Source organism: Carcharhinus amblyrhynchos, chromosome 3 (genome assembly GCF_965287045.1).
Source record: "Carcharhinus amblyrhynchos chromosome 3, sCarAmb.v2.hapA, whole genome shotgun sequence".
Lineage (NCBI taxonomy): Eukaryota > Metazoa > Chordata > Chondrichthyes > Carcharhiniformes > Carcharhinidae > Carcharhinus > Carcharhinus amblyrhynchos.
Window position 1 is genome coordinate 131,657,152 of NC_137326.1, and position 19,858 is coordinate 131,677,009.

Genomic DNA, 19,858 nt, shown 5'->3' on the forward strand with positions numbered 1-19,858 from the left:
CTCCTTTACTCTGGGGCCGATACTCCTTTACTCTGGGGCTGATACTCCTTTACTCTGGGACTGATACTCCTTTACTCTGGGACTGATACTCCTTTACTCTGGGGCCAATACTCCTTTACTCTGGGGCTGATACTCCTTTACTCTGGGACTGATACTCCTTTACTCTGGGGCCGATACTCCTTTACTCTGGGGCTGATACTCCTTTACTCTGGGACCGATACTCCTTTACTCTGGGACTGATACTCCTTTACTCTGGGGCCGATACTCCTTTACTCTGGGACTGATACTCGTTTACTCTGAGGCTGATATTCTTTTACTCTGGGGCTGATACTCTTTTACTCTGGGGTTGATACTCCTTTACTCTGGGACTGATACTCCTTTGCTCTGGAGCTGATGCTCCTTTACTCTGGGACTGATACTCGTTTACTCTGGGGCTGATACTCCTTTACTCAGGGACTGATACTCCTTTACTCTGGGACTGATACTCCTTTGCTCTGGGGCTGATACTCCTTTACTCTGGGGCTGATACTCCTTTACTCTGGGGCCGATACTCCTTTACTCTGGGGCCGATACTCCTTTACTCTGGGACTGATACTCGTTTACTCTGAGGCTGATATTCTTTTACTCTGGGGCTGATACTCCTTTACTCTGGGGCCGATACTCCTTTACTCTGGGGCTGATAATCCTTTACTCTGGGACTGATACTCCTTTACTCTGGGGCTGATACTCCTTTACTCTGGGGCTGATACTCCTTTACTCTGGGACTGATACTCCTTTACTCTGGGACTGATACTCCTTTACTCTGGAGCTGATACTCCTTTACTCTGGAGCTGATACTCCTTTACTCTGGGGCTGATACTCCTTTACTCTGGAGCTGATACTCCTTTACTCTGGGACTGATACTCCTTTACTCTGGGACTGATACTCCTTTACTCAGGGACTGATACTCCTTTACTCTGGGGTCGATGCTCCTTTACTCTGGGGCTGATATACTCCTTTACTCTGGGGCCAATACTCCTTTACTCTGGGGCTGATACTCCTTTACTCTGGGGCCGATACTCCTTTACCCTGGGGCCGATACTCCTTTACTCTGGGGCCGATACTCCTTTACTCTGGGACTGATACTCGTTTACTCTGAGGCTGATATTCTTTTACTCTGGGGCTGATACTCCTTTACTCTGGGGCCGATACTCCTTTACTCTGGGGCTGATAATCCTTTACTCTGGGACTGATACTCCTTTACTCTGGGGCTGATACTCCTTTACTCTGGGGCTGATACTCCTTTACTCTGGGACTGATACTCCTTTACTCTGGGGCTGATACTCCTTTACTCTGGAGCTGATACTCCTTTACTCTGGAGCTGATACTCCTTTACTCTGGGGCTGATACTCCTTTACTCTGGAGCTGATACTCCTTTACTCTGGGACTGATACTCCTTTACTCTGGGACTGATACTCCTTTACTCAGGGACTGATACTCCTTTACTCTGGGGCCGATACTCCTTTACTCTGGGGCCGATACTCCTTTACTCTGGGACTGATACTCCTTTACTCTGGGGCCGATACTCCTTTACTCTGGGGCCGATACTCCTTTACTCTGGGGCCGATACTCCTTTACTCTGGGGCTGATACTTTTTTCACCATGAATGCTGCCAACTGCAAAAGGAGCTCTTCTGAGTGTCGATGAATCATAATAGGCCCCCAGGGTCTGATTCCAGCAGGGTGAGCGTTGAGAGGAGATGGGAGGGAAGCAGAAACATGTGTGTCAGCACCTCTGAGGTGATTTTAGTTGTTGCTCCTCACTTTCATATTCAGGCTTGGGCTCCTGTCCCACTTGTATGTAGGTGTTGAGTGAATCAGAGCTTTCTGCAGGAGCAGAGCGGGGCAGGCAGTGTTTAACAAGGAGCAGAGCGGTAGGTCAACATTGAATCAACGAGTCTCAACAATACTCACTCAACCATATCCTGCAGAACTTGTAACGTCAGTGTGCCCATTCCCAACATTCCCCCATCCCCAACCCCCGGCCAGTCCATCCCGGAACTGATAGCACTGCTTTCCATTAATACTCACTTTGTGGTGATCGTGTAATAACGCTGCTTCCCTTTCAAACTCTTTTACAATGTTCTTTCTGGATGGTACATTCAATACATTAAGCCTGGCCTTGACAATGAAAACACGGCAAACTGCTTGCTTTCATCAGGGAGTCTCCTTTATTTTCAATACTTTTATTTCCCACAAGAGAAATGTTCAAAGAATTTTTTTTTTAACATCCCAACGATTTTTTCATATATATCTCAAGGTTGCAATGCTTCCGCAGATTGTTCTCAGTTGCTGGTTAATTCCGGAGTAGCTGGCCACCATACATAGAACATCGAATCCCTCCAATACAGAAGAGGCCATTTGGCCCATCGAGTCAGCACCAACTTTCTGACAGAGTGACCGACCGAGGCCCCCTCCCCTGCCCTGTCCTTGTAGTCCCTTGCATTTTCCATGGCTAATCCATCTAAAGTTAAAGTTTATTTCTCAGTGTCACAAGAAGGTTTACATTAACACTGCAATGAAGTTACTGTGAAAATCCCCTGGTTGCCACACTTCAGCGTCTGTTCAGGTACGCTGAGGGAGAATTGAGCATGGACAACGCACTTAACCTGCACATCATCGGACTGTGGGAGGAAACCGGAGCACCTGGAGGAAACCCACGCAGACACGAGGAGAATGTGCAAACTCCACACAGATCATCGCCTGAGTGTGGAATTGAACCTTGGTTCCTGGTGCTGTGAGGCAGCAGTGCTCACCACCATGCCGCCCCACTGTACCTGGAATAAATGTCAATATATACGGCAGAAACCCACCCCACCCCCCTCCCCCTCACCTCCCACAACCCTTCCCTATCCCCCGCCCACCCTCGCCCCCGAATAAAGCATGGACTTTAATTTACTGTGTGTGTCTTTAATTAAGTATGTGTGCCTTTATATGCCCTGTATGTGAGCAGAACTCTCCACTCACCTGACGAAGGAACAGCATTCCACAAGCTTAGGGGTTTTATTACCAAATAAACCTGTTGGACTTTAACCTGGTGTGTTGCGAGACTTCTTACTGTGTTTACCCCAGTCCAACGCCGGCATCTCCACATTATGACTTTAATTTACGACCCAGAGTCTTGTATCAACAGCCATAAAGGAGTAATTATTTCCCAATGCTCCCTTTAACATCTGTGCGTGGCTACAGCTAAGTATCACTGCTGGAAAAGACTCACATTCTAATCAGTAATCTGTAAACTGTGCGTGCTGTTATATAAGAACATAAGAAATAGGAGCAGGAGTAGGCCATCCAGCCCTTCGAACCTGCCCCGCCATTCAATAAAATCATGGCTGATCTGTCGTGCCTCAGTTCCACATTCCCGCCCTCTCCCCATAGCCCTTAATCCCCTTGCTTATCAAAAACCCATCAACCCGCGTCCTAAAAATATTTAGCGAGGCAGCCTCCACCACTTCAACGGGCAGAGAATTCCAGAGATTCACCACCCTTTGAGTGAAGAAGTTACTCCTCAACTCCGTTCTAAACCGCCCCCCCTTTATCTTGAGGCTGTGTCCCCTAGTCCTACTGTCCTTACTGAGTGGGAAAAGCCTCTCCACCTCTATCCTATCCATCCCATTCATCATCTTATACGTCTCAATGAGATCTCCCCTCATTCTTCTAAACTCTAACGAGTACAAGCCTAGTTTATTCAGCCTCTCCCAGAACTCTCCATTCACCTGAGATAAGAACATAAGAACATAAGAAATAGGAGCAGGAGGAGGCCATCTAGCCCTTCGAGCCTGCCCCGCCATTCAATAAGATCATGGCTGATCTGAAGTGGATCAGTTCCACTTTCCTGCTTCCTCCCCATAACCCTTAATTCTCTTGTCTATCATAAACCTATCTACCCGTGACTTAAATATATTTAGCAAGGTAGCCTCCACCATTTTAACGGGCAGAGAATTCCAGAGATTCACCACCCTTTGAGTGAAGACGTTCCTCCTCGACTCCGATCTAAACTCCCCCCCCCAACCTTATCTTGAGGCTGTGCCCTCTAGTCCTGCTATCCTTTTTAAGCGGGAAGAATCTCTCTACCTCTACCCTATCCATTCCCTTCATGAACTTATACATCTCCATAAGATCCCCCCTCATCCTTCTAAACTCCAACGCGTACAGACCCAATCTATTTAGTCTCTCTTCATAGGCCAACCCCCTCATCTCCGGTATCAGCCTAGTGAACCTCCTGACGAAGGGGCAAACTCCAAAAGCTTGTGAGTTTATTATCAAATAAACCTGTTGGACTCCAATCTGGTGTTGCGAGACTTCTTACTGTGTTTACCCCAGTCCAACGCCAGCATCTCCACATCATGACTTTAATTTAGGGCCCAGAGGCTTGTATCAACAACCATAAAGGAGTAATTATTTCCCAATGCTCCCTTTAACCTCTGTGAGTGGCTACAGCTAAGCATCACTGCTGGAAAAGACTCGCATTCTCATAAGTAAAGTGTAAACTGTGTGTGCTGTTATATGCTCTGTCTGAGGCCAGAACTCTCCATTCACCTGATGAAGGGGCAAACCCCAAAAGCTTGTGAGTTTACTATCAGATAAACCTGTTGGACTTTAACCTGGTGTTGTGAGACTTCTTACTGGGAGAAGAATGTGGCAGAATGAAAGTCTCCTTGTTGTGTGCTGAACCATGAACTATTGGTGTGAAATTCGGAGTGTTTGAAATGCATCCCGCTAAGTCAATGATACGCTTCGGAGACGCCCACAACAAATGGGGTTGAGGCAATTCTGGATCGATATTGGTTAAAATCCTGACTGGGGGTTGAGCATGCAGGGAGGGGTGAACTGTTGAGCCTGACAGTTCTCTCTCTCTGTCACACACACACACACACACTCACTCAGCGGTTTCGTTTCTCAGAGTTGGGCAACAGGAGGATATACAGTCGCCGGAGCAGTGTGTGTGTCTGTGTATGTGTGTGTGGAGGGCTGAAAGGAACCATCTATGGGTTAACTGGGCAGCGTGTGATGTGATTTTGAGGGAGGGTGGGGATGGGTTGGAACTGAGCAGAGAGAAGTGTCAGGCTGTGTGCCAGTGGAGGATCCGCACTCCCACGAGGAATTTAAAAACCCGGCCGCCAGCTCAACCGCGATTCGCATTCCGCCAACAACACCCCCCCCCACGCCGGGAGCTGTTGGATCTTGCTGTGCCGACTCCAATTCCTGCTGGATGTTTGGGATTCTGCAGTAAGTAGCGGGGGGAGGCTCGGTGTGGTTGTAAAGTGTTTGGGGGAGCCCGCAGTGAGCGCAGGCTCGCCCTGTCCGACTCGCCAGTCTGTGTCAGGGTGTCCAAGGGGAAAATTTAAACAGTTCCCAGGATAATTCCTGTCCCCATGCACTCAATATCCAGATTCCAGGCACGTTTTATGTTCTTATTATGTTCTTATGTTTCACGCATGACAATCGGATACAGTGTAATTTCCAATGTATACTGTAATTCCTGAGTTATATTATTATTCCCAATTTATACTGTAATTTCCAATTAATACTATAATTCCTGGGTTATTTTGCTGTTCCCGATTTACACTGTAATCCCCAGTTTATGCTGTGATTCCTGAATTATTTTGCTATTCCCAATTTATCCTGTAAATTCCTGAGTTACATTACTGTTCCCAACATATATTGTAATTCCCAATTAATCCTGCAATTCCTAATTAATCCTGTGATTCCTGAGATATATTGCTGTTCCCAATATCTACTGTAATTCTCAATTTATAATTTAATTCCTGAGTTATTGCTATTCTCAATACTGGATTTCTCAAATTATGCTGTAATTCCTGAGTTATATTACTACTCTCTATTAATACTGTAATTCTCAATAGTGTAATTTCCAATTTATACCGTAATTCCTGCGATATATTGCTGTTACCAGTATATACTGTAATTCCCAACTCAGAACATAAGAACTAGGAGCAGGAGTAGGTCATTATGATAAAGTTATATAAGGCATTGGTGAGGCCGATTTTAGAGTATTGTGTACAATTTTGGTCACCTAATTACAGGAAGGATGTTAATAAGGTGGAAAGAGTGCAGAGAAGGTTCACAAGGATGTTGCCGGGACTTGAGAAACTGAATTACAGAGAGAGATTAAATAGGTTAGGACTTTATTCCCTGGACCGTAGAAGAATGAGGGGAGATTTGATAGAAGTGTATAAGATTTTGATGGGTATAGATAGAGTGAATGCAAACAGGCTTTCTGCACTGAGGCTAGGGGAGATAAAAACGAGAGGGCATGGGTTAAGGGTGAAGGGGGAAAAGTTTAAAGGAAATATTAGGCGGGGGCTTCTTCACACAGAGAGTGGTAGGCGTGTGGAATGAGCTGCCGGATAAAGTGGTAAATGCGGGGTCACTTTTAACATTTAAGAAAAACTTGGACGGGTTCATGGATGAGAGGGGTGTGGAGGGATATGGTCCAAGTGCAGGTCAGTGGGACTAGGCAAAAAATGGTTCGGCACAGACAAGAAGGGCCAAAAGGTCTGTTTCTGAGCTGTAATTTTCTATGGTTCTATCTGGCCCCTCGAGCCCGCTCCGCCATTCAATGAGATCATGGCTGATCTTTTCGTGGACTCAGCTCCACTTACCCGCTCGCTCACCATAACCTTTAATTCCTTTACCGTTCAAAAATTTATCTATCCTTGCCTTAAAAACATTCAATGAGGCAGCCTCAACTGCTTCACTAGGCAGAGACTTCCACAGATTCGCAACCCTTTGGGTGAAGACGTTCCTCCTCAACTCAGCCCTAAATCTGCTTCCCCTTATTTTGAGGCCATGATCCCTCGTTCTAGTTTCATCTGCCAGTGGAAACAACTCCCTACTTCTATCTTATCTATTCCCTTCAAAATCTTATATGTTTCTATAAGATTTCCCCTCATTCTTCTGAATTCCAATGAATATAGCTGCAGCCTACTCAGTCTCTCCTCATAAGCCAACCCTCTCAACTCTGGAATCAACCTAGTGAATCTCCTCTGCACCCCCTCCAGTGCCAGAACATCCTTTCTCAAGTAAGGAGACCTAAACTGTACACAGCAGTCCAGGTGTGGCCTCACCAGCACCTTATACAGCTGCAACATAACCTTGCTGTTTTTAAACTCCATCCCTCTAGCAATGAAGGACAAAATTCCATTTGCCTTCTTAATTACCTGCTCCCCTGCAAACCAATTCTTTGAGATTCCTGCACAAGGATACCCAGGTCCCTTTTCTCAGCAGCATGTTGCAATTTCTTACCATTTAAATAATAGTCCATTTTGCTGTTATTCCTACCAAAATGGACAACCTCACATTTACCAACATTGTACTCCATCTGCCAGACCCTTGCCCACTCACTTAGATTGTCTATATCCCTTTGCAGACTTTCAGCATCCTCTGCATACTTTGCTCTTCCAACCATCTTAGCGTCATCTGCAAATTTTAACACGCTACATTTTGTCCCCAACTCCAAATCATCTATGTAAGTCGTAAACAATTGCGGTCCCAACACTGATCCCTGAGGCACACCACTAGTTACTGACCGGCAACCAGAAAAACACCCATTTACTCCCACTCTGCTTTCTGTTAGTTAACCAATCCCCTATCCATGCTAATACATTATCAATAACATTGTGCGCCTTTATCTTATGTAGTCGTTTTTGGTGCGGCACCTTGTCAAGTGCTTGTTGGAAATCCAGATACACCACAACCACAGGTTCCCCATTGTCCACTGAACATGTAATGTTCTCAAAGAATTCCACCAAATTAGTCAAACATGACCTCCTTTCATGAACCCATGTTACGTTTTGCCAATGGGATAATTTATATCCAGATGTCTGGTTGCCTCATTACAGGAGGGATATGGAAGCTTTTGAAAGGGTGCAGAGGAGATTTACAAGGATGTTGCCTGGATTGGGTGGCATGCCTTATGAGGATAGGTTGAGGGAGCTCGGTCTTTTCTCCTTGGAGAGACAAAGGATGAGAGGTGACCTGATAGAGGTGTACAAGATGTTGAGAGGTATTGATTGGGTGGATTCTCAGAGGCTTTTTCCCAAGGCTGAAATGGTTGCTACGAGAGGACACAGGTTTAAGGTGCTGGGGAGTGGAGGCTACCTCGCTAAATATCTTTAAGACGTGGGTTGATGGGTTTTTGATAAGAGAGGGGATTAAGGGTTATGGGGAGAGGGCGGGAATGTGGAACTGAGCCACGACAGATCAGCCATGATCTTATTGAATGGCAGGGCAGGCTCGAAGGGCCAGATGGCCTACTCCTGCTTCTATTTCTTATGTTCTTATGTAAGTTTTTCACTTAGAGGGTAGTGGGTGAGTGGAATCGGCTGCCGTTGGTGGTGGTGGAGGCAAATTTGATGGGGTCTTTTAAGAGACTTCTGGATGAGTACATGGGACTTAATAGGATTGAGGGTTATAGGTAAGCCTAGTAGGTAGGTATATGATCGGCGCAACTTGTGGGCTGAAGGGCTTGTTTGTGCTGTAGTTTTTCTATGTTTTCTATGTCTCACTATTTCTTCCTGGATGATAGATTCAAGCATTTTTCCTACTACAGAAGTTAAGCTAACCGGCTTATAGTTACTTGCCTTTTGTCTACCTCCTTTTTTAAACAGTGGCGTCACATTTGTTGTTTTCCAATTTGTGGGAACCACCCCAGAGTCCAGCAAATTTTGGTAAATTACCACTAGTGCATTTGCTATTTCTCCTGCCATCTCTTTTAGTTCCCTAGGATGCATTCCTCCAGGACCAGGACATTTGTCTACCTTTAACTTGCCCAACACTACCTTTTTCATGATAATGACAGTTTCTAGATTCTCACCTGCCATAGCCTTCCTGTCATCTATTTTTGGCATGTTATTTGTGTCTTCCACTGTGAAGACCGACGCAAAATACCTGCTCAATACCTCAGCCATTTTCTCATTTCCAGTTATTACATCCCCCTTCTCATCCTCGAAAGGACCAATGTTTACTTTTACCACTCTTTTTTGTTTTATATATCTGCAGAAACTTTTGCTATCTGTTTTTATATTCTGAGCTAGTTTACTCTCATAATCCATCTTAATTTTCTTCGTAGCTTTCTTCGTGGCTTTCTGCTGACATTTAAAGATTTCCCAATTCTCTAGGTTCCCTCTAATCTTTGCCACTTTGTATTCATTCTCTTTCAATTTGATAACCTTCTTTATTTCATCAGATATCCATGTCTGATTATCCCTTTTTTTTATAGTCCTTCTCACTGATATGTACGTTTGCTGAGCATTGTGAAAGGTTGCTTTGAAAGTCTTTGATTGTCCTGCCATAAAGTGTTTGCTCCCAGTCTACCTTAGCCAGCTCCTCCTTCATCCCTTTATATCATCCCTTTATACTGTAACTCCTGTGTTACATTGCTGTTCCCAGTATATACTGTAATTCCCAATTTATACTGTAATTCCTGAGATATTTTGCTATTCCCAATTTATGCTCTAAGTCCAAATTTATGCTGTATTTCCTGAGTTATACCATGATTAATACCGTAATTCCCAATTAACACCGTAATTCCGGAGTTATGTTGTTATTCCCAGGTACACTGAAATTCCCAATTTTTACTGTAACTCCTGAGTTATTTTGTTATTCCTAATTTGAGTTAGTCTATGATTCCCAATTAATAGCGTAGTTCCCAATTTATATTGTAGCTCTTGAGTGATACACTCAATTCCACGCTATACTCTCAATCTCACATTGTACTGTCATTCCGAGTTGTACTTTATTAGTGGGTTAGACAGCTACTGGGTTCTGACAGCATTCTGGCAATACTACTGAAAGATTGTGTTCCTGAACTTGCTGTGACCCTAGCCAAGCTGTTCCAGTACAGCTACAACACTGGCATTTACTCGGCAATGTGGAAAATTGCCCAGGTGTGTCCTGTAGACAAGAAACAGGACAATTCTAACTTGACCATTGCTTCCCCTATTGGTCTACTTTATCATCAGTAAAGTGATGGAAGAGGTCACCAGCAGTGCTATCAAGCAGCGCCCGCTCAGCAATAACCCACTCACCGACTCTCAGTTTAGGTTCTGACTTCATTCAGCTTCTGACTTGATTCAAATGTGGGCAAAGCAACTGAATCCCAGAAGTGAAGTGAGAGTGACTGTCCTTGACATCAAGGCAGCATTTGACCAAGCGTGGCATTGAGCGGCACAGTGGCAAAGTGGTGAGCACTGCTGCCTCACAGCGCCGTGGACCCGGATTCGATTCCGGCCTTTGGTGACTGCACGTGTGGAGTTTGAACGTTCTCCCTGGCTCTGTGTGGGGTTTTTCTGGGTGCTCCGGTTTCTTCCTACAGTCCCAAGATGTGCAGGTTAACTAGATTGACCGTAGTAAATTAGCCCTTAGTGTCCAAGATGGGCAGATGGATTGGCCATGATCAGTTCATGGGGTTACGGGCGCTGGGCAGGAGAATGGGCCTCAGTAGGGTGCAATTTTGGGGGGACGCTGCAAACTTCAGTAGATTCTTGATTCCAGATATTTTTTATTGAATTCAGATTCCACCACTTGCCGTGGCTGGGTTTGAACCCAGGTCCCCAGCTGTCTGGATTGATACGGTAGCAATAATACCCCTAGATCATCGCCTCCCCTTGGCCGGTGCAATTCCAGTAATGAAACGAGGTGGTTGGGAAGGTCAGTGTTAATAATGAAACATCCTGTAATTGCAGTAGCAGTCACTGTGTCTACTGAACGCTTTTATGACAATCAGGGGCACGATAGCCTCCTGTGTGCAGTCAAATTCGGTGATAATTAACATGCAAGTGCAACTGCTCTGAACGGTTGTTGGGGTGATTGTAAATTCTGGCATTCTTGGCAAACAACAGGTCCCATTCACGCATAAACCTACACCTCCCATTTCTTCAAACTATGGATCAGATTCCCGGCGGGAGTGCTGAACCCTGCGATCACCTTTCGAGCAGGATTTCTGTAGTTGGAAGAATGGTCCAGCCTTAGCGGCGAAATTGTTTGTCTTTGTTCTTATTTCCAAGTCGCAAAGTTTGTTTGTGCAGCTGCGAAAGGCAATAACAAAACAAAGGAAGTAACCAAAAGAAGAGCTGTTGCTATTCTCAGAATATTAATGACGAGGATATGGGTCATTACTGACTAGGATATGAGCCATGATGCGGAGATGCCGGCGTTGGACTTGGGTAAACACAGTAAGAAGTCTGACAGCACCAGGCTTAAGCCCAACCGATTTATTTGATAGTAAACTCACAAGCTTTCGGGGTTTCTCCCTTCGTCAGGTTCAGTTGTCAGACTTCTTACTGGGGTATGAACTGCAGCCAGCTCCTGGAGCTGTGCGTTCAGAGGTTGAACGTGAAGAGGTTTCTCTACACGTGCACATACCCTGGATACCCCCACTGCACACACTGGCATAAACCTGGGGAACATCTGCAGAAACCTGCAAGTTTTTTTTTTACACAGAGGGTGGTGGGTGCCTGGAACTCGCTGCTGGGGGAGGCACTGGAAGTGGATACAATATTGACTCTTAAGGAGCGTCTTGACAAAAACATGAATAGGAGGGGAATGGACGGGTACGATCCCCAGAACAGTAATGGGCTTTAGTTCAGTAGGTGCGGGCTCGGAGGGTCTGTTCCTGTGCTATAATTTTCTTTGCTCTATACCTGTTGATGGCATTGAATATGGCACTGGATACCCACTCTGGAGTCAAACATGACACCAACAATTCAATCTCAGGCTGTTTCCAGGAGAAGGAAAGGGAGTCAGGAGCTGGGGAATAGAGTCCGGAGCAAGAATTGGAAACAATGGCCAGGATTTTTCAGTCATAGAATCCTACACTGCAGAAGGAGACTATTCGGCCCATCGAGTCTGCACCGACAACAGTCCCACCTCAGCTGAATCCCTATGACCCTATACATTTACCCTTGCAAGTCCCCCTAACACTAGGGGGCAATTTAGCATGGCCAATCCACCTAATCTGCACGTATTTGGAGTGTGAGCAGAAACCGGAGCATCCGGAGGAAACTCCACACAGACAGTGACCCGAGCCGGGAATCGAACCCGGGTCCCTGGCGCTGTGAGGCAGCAGCACTAACCATTGTGCCACCGTGTCGTCCCGCTAAAGACCATTGAGCTGGCGGCCTCACTGCACAATGTGGAGGCTGGGCCAGGGGAGGGGTGGGGGGCAGTGGAAGTATTCCCCAGCAGGTAGTTGCTGCCGAGCTGGCAAAACTCCCCCCGAGTGGGGCCTTAAGATCTTCATTGTCTCTCCATCTCAGTAGAGTTAGCTATACTCCCAGCTGCCCCTTGGAAAGCTCCCTGGTGGCAGGAATGTGTGGGAGTGAGATACTGACGTGCCACCTCGCTATATTCCTGTGCCCACTAACCCCCATCCCCTACTCTACTCACTGTCGGGTGGAGGTGCAGGCAGATATGATAGGGGCATCTAAGGGGCTATTAATTAAGCGCATGAATATGCAAGGAATAGAGGGATATGGACCAAGGGCAGACAGAAGGGATTAGCTTAATTTGGCTTCATTTTCGGCACAATATTGTGGGCTGAAGGCCTGTTCCGGTGCTGTACTGTACTATGTTCTACGTACTATGATCACTGATGTCCTTTAAGGAAGGAAATCTATTGTCCTTACCCAGTCTGGTCTAGATGTGACTCCAGAGCCACAGCAATACGATTGACTCTCAACTGCCCTTGGACAACTAGGAATGGGCAATAAATGCTGGTCAGCCAGCAATGCCCATGTCCCACAAATTAATTTTTTAAAAATGAATTTAAAAAACCCACACTGGTCTCTAAGCTCAGTAAGATGGACCTAGAAAGCTTATAAAATCTGTTCCCGTCTTTACAGATGCTGTCAGATTGCTCTATATATCCAGGATCCCTGATCTATTATTATAGTACATCACTACTCACATTCCTGGAGAATTATGGATATCTGTGAATAAATATTGAGGAAATAATCCCTTTGAAAAAGCCCAGCTTCACTCAAAACAAATTTGATTTTTTGATTTGATTTATTATTGTCACATGTATTAACATATAGTGAAAAGTTTTGTTTCTCACAAGCTATACAGACAAAGCATACCATTCCTTTTGATTTGATTTATTATTGTCACATGTATTAACATACAATGAAAAGTATTGTTTCTTGCATGCTATACAAAGCATACCATTCATAGAGAAGGAAATGAGAAGGTGCAGAATGTAGTGTTACAGTCATAGCTAGAGTGTAGAAAAAGATCAACTTAATGCAAGGTAAGTCCATTCAAAAGTCCGACAGCAGCAGGGAAGAAGCTGCTCTTGAGTCAGTTGGTACGTGTACTCAGACTTTCGTATCTTTTTCCCGACAGAAGAAGGTGGAAGAGAGAATGTCCGAGGTGTGGGGTTCCTTAATTACGCTGGCCGCTTTCCATAGAGAAGGAAAGGAGAGAGTTCAGAATGTAGCATTACAGACATAGCTAGGGTGTTGAGAAAGGTCAACTTAATGAGATGCATTATCCAAAAGTCTGATGGAAGCAGGGAAGGAGCTGTTCTTGAGTCGGTTGGTGCGTGACCTCAGACTTTTGAATATTTTTCCTGACGGAAGAAGGTGGAAGAGAATGTATTTGGGGCACATGAGGTCTTGATTATACTGGCTGCTTTTCTGAGGCAGCGTAGACAGAGACAATGGATGGGAGACTGGTTTGCGTGACGGACTGGGCTTTGGGCAGAGCAGGAACCATACCAAGCTGTGATACAACCAGAAAGAATGCTTTCTATTGTGCATTTGTAGATGTTGGTGAGAGTTGTAGCAGATATGCCAAATTTCCTTAGCCTCCTGAGAAAGTACCATAGATACATAGAAACCCTACAGTGCAGAAAGAGGCCATTCAGCCCATTGAGCCTGCACCGACAACAAATCCACCCAGGCCCATTCCCATTCCCATAACTCCACATATTTACCTCCCTAATCTCTCTAACCTCCACATCCCTGGACACTAAGGGGCAATTTAGCATGGCCAATCTACCTAACCGACACATGTTTGGACTGTGGGAGGAAACCGGAGTACCCAGAGGAAACCCACGCAAACACAGGGAGAATGTGAAGACTTTGCACAGACAGTGACCCCCAAGCAGGGAATTGAACCCAGGTCCCTGGAGCTGTGAGGTAGCATTGTGCCACCATGCCACTCTACAGTAGAGGTATTGGTGGGTTTTCTTAATTATAGCACCAAAGTGGAGGGACCGCCAGGTTGTTGGTGATCTGGCCACCCAGAAACTTGATGCTCTCAATCATTTCCACTTTGTCCCCATTAATGTAGAAAGGGGCAGGTCCTCCACTACGCTGCCTGAAGTCAATGACAATCTCCTTTGATTTGTTGGCATTGAGGGAGAGATTATTGTTGTTGCACCAGTTCACCAGATTCTGTATCTTATTCCCGCGTTCTATCTCATCATTGTTTGCAATCCGACCCACTACAGTGGTGTCATCAGCAAACTTGGGGAATCAGATTGGGGAAGAATTTGGCCACACAGTCATAGGTGTATAAGGAGTATAGTAGGGGGCTGAGAACACAGTCTTGTGGGGCACCAGTGTGGAGGATGACCACGGAGGAGGTGTTGTTGCCTATCCTTACTGATTGTGGTCTGTGGGTTAGGAATTCGAGGATCCAGTTGCAGAGGGAGGTGCTGAGGCCTAGGCCATAGAGTTCGGTGATGAGTTTTGTAGGAATAATGGTGTTGAAGGCTGAACTGCAATCAATAAATAAGACATAGATGTCTTTGCAAAGGGAAGCTTTTTTTCACTCTGGGGGAATTCACACTCATCAAAATGGTTTGTTTCCATCACCCCAACCTCTCCATGGATGTGGGTGATCTTTGTTACGCTGTGAGTTGGAAGTGACATTGAACGAGCTGAGTTAATGAGATTGACTGAAAGTCGATCGCATCGTCAGGGCATTCCTAAGTACCTTAGAGCCAATGACATACTTTTGAAGTGTTGTCACTATTGTAACAATGAGAGACCCAGAAGCCAATTTGTACAATGCAAACTCCCACAAATGGCAATGTGATAACAACCAGATATCATAGAACCCTACAGTGCAGAAAGAGGCCCTTCAGCCCATCGAGTCTGCACCAAACACAATCCCACTCAGGCCCTACCTGCATATCCCTACATATTTTACCCACTAATCCCTCTAACCTATGCATCTCAGGACACTAAGGGGCAGTTTTTTTTTGACATGGCCAATCAACCTAACCCGCACATCTTTGGACTGTGGGAGGAAACCGGAGTACCCGGAGGAAACCCACGCAGTAATGAGGAGAACGTGCAAACTCCACACCTACAGTGACCCAAGCCAGGAATCGAACTTAGGTCCCTGGAGCTGTGAAGCAGCAGTGCTAACCACTGTGCTACTGTGGTGCCACTAAAACAGATATCACTGATCCAGGGACCTGAGTTCGAAGATACCTGTTTTAGTGCCAATAAGGGATAAAACAGAGAATCATAGAGTCATACAGGGTAGAAAAGGCCCTTTGGCCATCAAGCTCTCATTGACATATTAGAAACTCCTGATTTCCCATCTAATCCCATCTGCCAGCACTTGGCCCAGAGCCCTGCAAGTTATGATGTGCCAAGGAGGCAGCAGTGCGGCACAGTAGCACAGTGGTTGGCACTGCTGCTTCACAGCTCCAGAGACTTGAGTTCGATTCCCAGCTCGGGCCACTGTCTATATGAAGTTTGCACATTCTCCCCATGTCTGCGTGAGTTTCCTCTGGGTGCTCGGGTTTCCAAAAATCCATCCAAAGATGTGCGGGTTAGGGGTATTGGCCACGCTAAATTTCCCTTTAGTGTCCTGTGATAAGTAGGTCAGAAGGATTGGCAGGGTAAATCTGTAGAGTTACGAGGACAGGGCCTGGGTGGAACTGCAGTTGGTGCAGACTCAATGGGCTGAATGGCTTCCTTCTGCACTGTAGGGATTCTACGATTTCTATGAACCACTGTGCCACTGCGTCACCCTACTGAACAAATATAAGGAGGGATGTGACCAGTGATGGATTTGAATGTAAGATGAGAATTTCTATTCAATTGTTTAACTGAGAACCATTGTAACAGGAAAGGCTCTGAACATAAGAAATTAAAACCTTACCTGGTTGCCCTTTCAGATGGTCCCATTTTTGGAGGAATATGTATCATCCTTTCGACTGTGAACGAAAAGCTTTTGAGGTGGAGACAATGATGCAACTGCGACCCATTGACTGCTCTGTCAACAAGGAATTTGAGTATTGCTATCTGCCCATCATGTACCTCATAGTCTTTGTCACGGGATTAATGGGAAACAGTCTTGCTCTCTGGATGTTTATCTTCCACATGAGGCCTTGGAGTGGTATCACCGTATATATGTTCAACCTTGCCTTGGCTGACTTCTTCTACGTCTTCTCCCTGCCCAGTTTGATTTTTTACTATCTCAAGAAAAGCGACTGGATCTTCGGGGAGACCCTGTGCAAACTGCAGAGGTTCATTTTCCACGTTAACCTGTACAGCAGCATCTTGTTCCTGACCTGCATCAGCGTCCACAGGTACATGGGGGTAGTCCACCCCATGAAATCGCTGGGCAGGTTGAAGATGAAATCGGCCGCCATCGTGAGCGCGTGCGTGTGGGTTACTGTGATGGCCGCCATCGCCCCGATCCTCTACTTCTCCCGAATAAGCCAGGCTGCCAACAAAGGCAACTTTTCTGGACCTCACCTGGACACAAACAGAACAATAACAATATGCTACGACACGACCTCTAAAGACCTCCTGCACACTTACTTCATTTACAGCATGCTGACCACGTTCTTCTGTTTCTGTGTTCCCTTCGCCACCATCCTGGTCTGTTACGGATTTATAGTGAAGGCACTAATATGCAATGACATGAGGACGCCGCTCCGGGGCAAGTCCGTGTACCTCGTCATCATCGTGTTGGCGGTCTTTGCTGTCGCTTACCTCCCCTTCCACGTGATGAAGAACTTGAATCTTCAGTCTAGACTTTATTACCAGGGGTCAGAGACGTGTGAGTGGAACAAGAGGGTCTATGCCACCTATCAGGTGACCAGGGGTCTCGCCAGCCTCAATAGCTGTGTGGACCCGATCCTGTACTTCCTGGCGGGAGATACTTTCAGGAAGAAATTCACTACAACCGCCACGAGAATCATCAAAAGAACTGAGGCTGTAGTCTAGGAAAGCAAACAGTTCACTTTATGACACAAGAGTACATCATAGAATGATCTTGCTTCCTCCTTCAACTACCATTTATATTTATACAGCACCTTTAATGTAGCTAATATGTACCCAAGCACTTCCTTGGAGCATTATCAGAATAATGCAAACTATAAGGAGGTATTGGGACAGGAGACCAAACATTTGACCAAAACAATGTATTTAGGGAGCATCTTAAAAGTGGAGAGATCGATCAGAGAAGTTGGAAAGGGTTCCTGAGTTTAGAGTTAGGCACATCCACCAGTGGTGGAGAAAAGGAGATTGAGCTATGCGTAAGAAGCCAGGATTGCAAGAGAGCAGAGGCCCTGGAGGTTTGTACCAAGAGGCTACAGAGTTAGAGAGGGCAGCAGCCATGGAGAGATTTAATCAAGAGTGAGTCAATGTTGGTTATCAAGCACAGGGTTGATGGGTGAATCAGTGTTAGTGCAAGTTAGCTCAAGGGCAGCGGAGGGTTGGATGAACTCCAGTTTCAGGAAGTGCTGGTTTGTTAATTTTTAATTTATATGGCAGGAGTAATCTGGCCTCACCAGTTGCATGGATTGTCCAGCTGTAGTAAATGGAGATTTAGCCAAATTCTCCATTCTTGTTGACAGCAATGTGAAACTGGAGAATTCAGGCCAATATCTTTTTTGGGCAGACAGTAAGGATTATATTTGAGACCTTCAACCGAATGTTTCAATTCTGGAAAGTGTAATGAGTGCAGCAGCCCACAATTAAACATTCAAACACTGTCTACTCAACTGTTAACCCAATCACTGTTATCCTTGGTGCTAACATCAAGTTTCCCAATTTATGATGGGATCAGTGCTATACAACTAGTTTGAAAATATGGAACTACTGTCAATGATATTAGCCTTTGACTAAATGGACCATTGTGTGGTTTGAATGTACAGAGAATGCTTTGCCTTAATCCACCATGTTTACATTCTTGCATAAAATTCACAGCTTCACAAAGAAGAAGAAAGCTCATGTACTTGAATAACTGATTAAATATTATTTTGTTTATTGCCTTTGGCTGTGACTGTCCTTTGTGCTGAGGTGTCTGCATACAGCTTAGTCTACTGCTGGTTATTCCCTATTGTTCTTTCACTACACAGAATTGCACAGAATGCACAGCACTAAAACAGCCCCAACTGATCTCAGCAGTGTTTACGCTCCACATATCTCTCACTCGTATTTAACGTCACCCAGAAGGCGTCCGTGCTAATCATCACAACCACTGCATGTGGGAGCAACTTCCACTTTCTAACTCTGTGAATAAAGAAATATTTCTTGAGTTCCCTGTTCGATTTTGTATAACTAGCTTATATTTACATCTCTTTGTTTTGGTTGCTTCCCATCCCTCCACACCCTTCTCACCCTAGCAAGCGGAAACATCTCCTCCATGTGTCAGCCGTGCTCCCCCCGCAACTCCCCCACCCCGCCGTCATCAAACATCTTTCAAAGAATCTTATCAGCCCATCTCAGCCATTTCATTTCCAGTGAACAGTTCTGGTGCCCTTATCAAAGAAAAGGTATACTTGTATACTTGCAGTACCGACAAGGTTCACTAGGCTGATCTCAGGTATGGAGGGTTTTTTTTATGATGAGGACAGGTTGAATAGGTTGGGCTGGTACTCACTGGAGTTCAGAAGAATGAGAAGTCACCTCACTGAGGCAGATAGAGACATAGAAAATAGAAGCAGCAATAGGCCATTTGGTCCGTCACGACTGCTCCACTGTTCATTATGATCATGGCTTATCATTAAAGTCAATATTCTAATCCCCCCCCTTTGCCCCACATCCCTGATCCTTTCAGCCACAAGAGCGATACGTAATTTCTTCTTGAAATCATACAAATTTTTGACCTCAACTACATTCTGTGGAAGTGAATTCCACACATTCACCACCCTCTGGGTGAAGAAATTTTTCCTCAACTCAGTTCTAAAAGATTTACCCCTTATCCTTAAACTATGACCCCTACTTCTGAACTGCCCCATCATCAGGAACATTCTTTTTGAATCTATCCTGTCCAATCCTGTTAGAATTTTGTAAGCTTCTGTGAGATCCCCTTTCACTCTTCTAAACTCCAGTGAAAACAATCCTAACTGATTTATTCCCTCCATATATGACAGACTTGTGTCCCAGGATTTAGCCTTCACTGCATTTGCTCTTTTGCAAGGACATCCTTCTTCAGATAAGGACACCAAAGCTGCACTCACTAGTCCAGGTGTGGTCTCACCAACACCCTATACAATTGCAGCAAAACATCCCTATCTCTATACTCAAATCCTCTCAGAATGAAGGCCAACATTCCATTTGCCTTCTTCCCTGCCTGCTGTACCTGCGCGCTTACTTTCAGTGACTGATGCTCAAGGACACCAAGGTCTCGCTGAGTATCCACCTCTCTCAATTTACACCCATTCAAATAATAATCTGCCTTCCTATTATGACTCCCAAAGTGGATAACCTCACATTTATCCACATTATGCTGCATCTGCCACGCAGATACCCACACACTCAGCCTGTCCAAAACAGGCTGGAACATCCCTGCATCCTCCTCACACCTCATACTGCCACCCA

The 19,858-nt window shown here is 45.4% G+C and overlaps 1 protein-coding gene across 1 annotated transcript; it reads left to right on the plus strand.

The window, feature by feature from the left end:
• Window positions 1–5,184: 5,184 nt before the first annotated feature.
• Window positions 5,185–17,710, plus strand: LOC145341558 (P2Y purinoceptor 1-like). Its single transcript, XM_080186535.1, has 2 exons — window positions 5,185–5,267; window positions 16,201–17,710. Exons 1-2 carry the CDS (start codon window positions 5,251–5,253, stop codon window positions 17,255–17,257), a joined length of 1,074 nt encoding a protein of 357 aa, XP_080042661.1. The 5' UTR covers window positions 5,185–5,250; the 3' UTR covers window positions 17,258–17,710.
• Window positions 17,711–19,858: the final 2,148 nt, after the last annotated feature.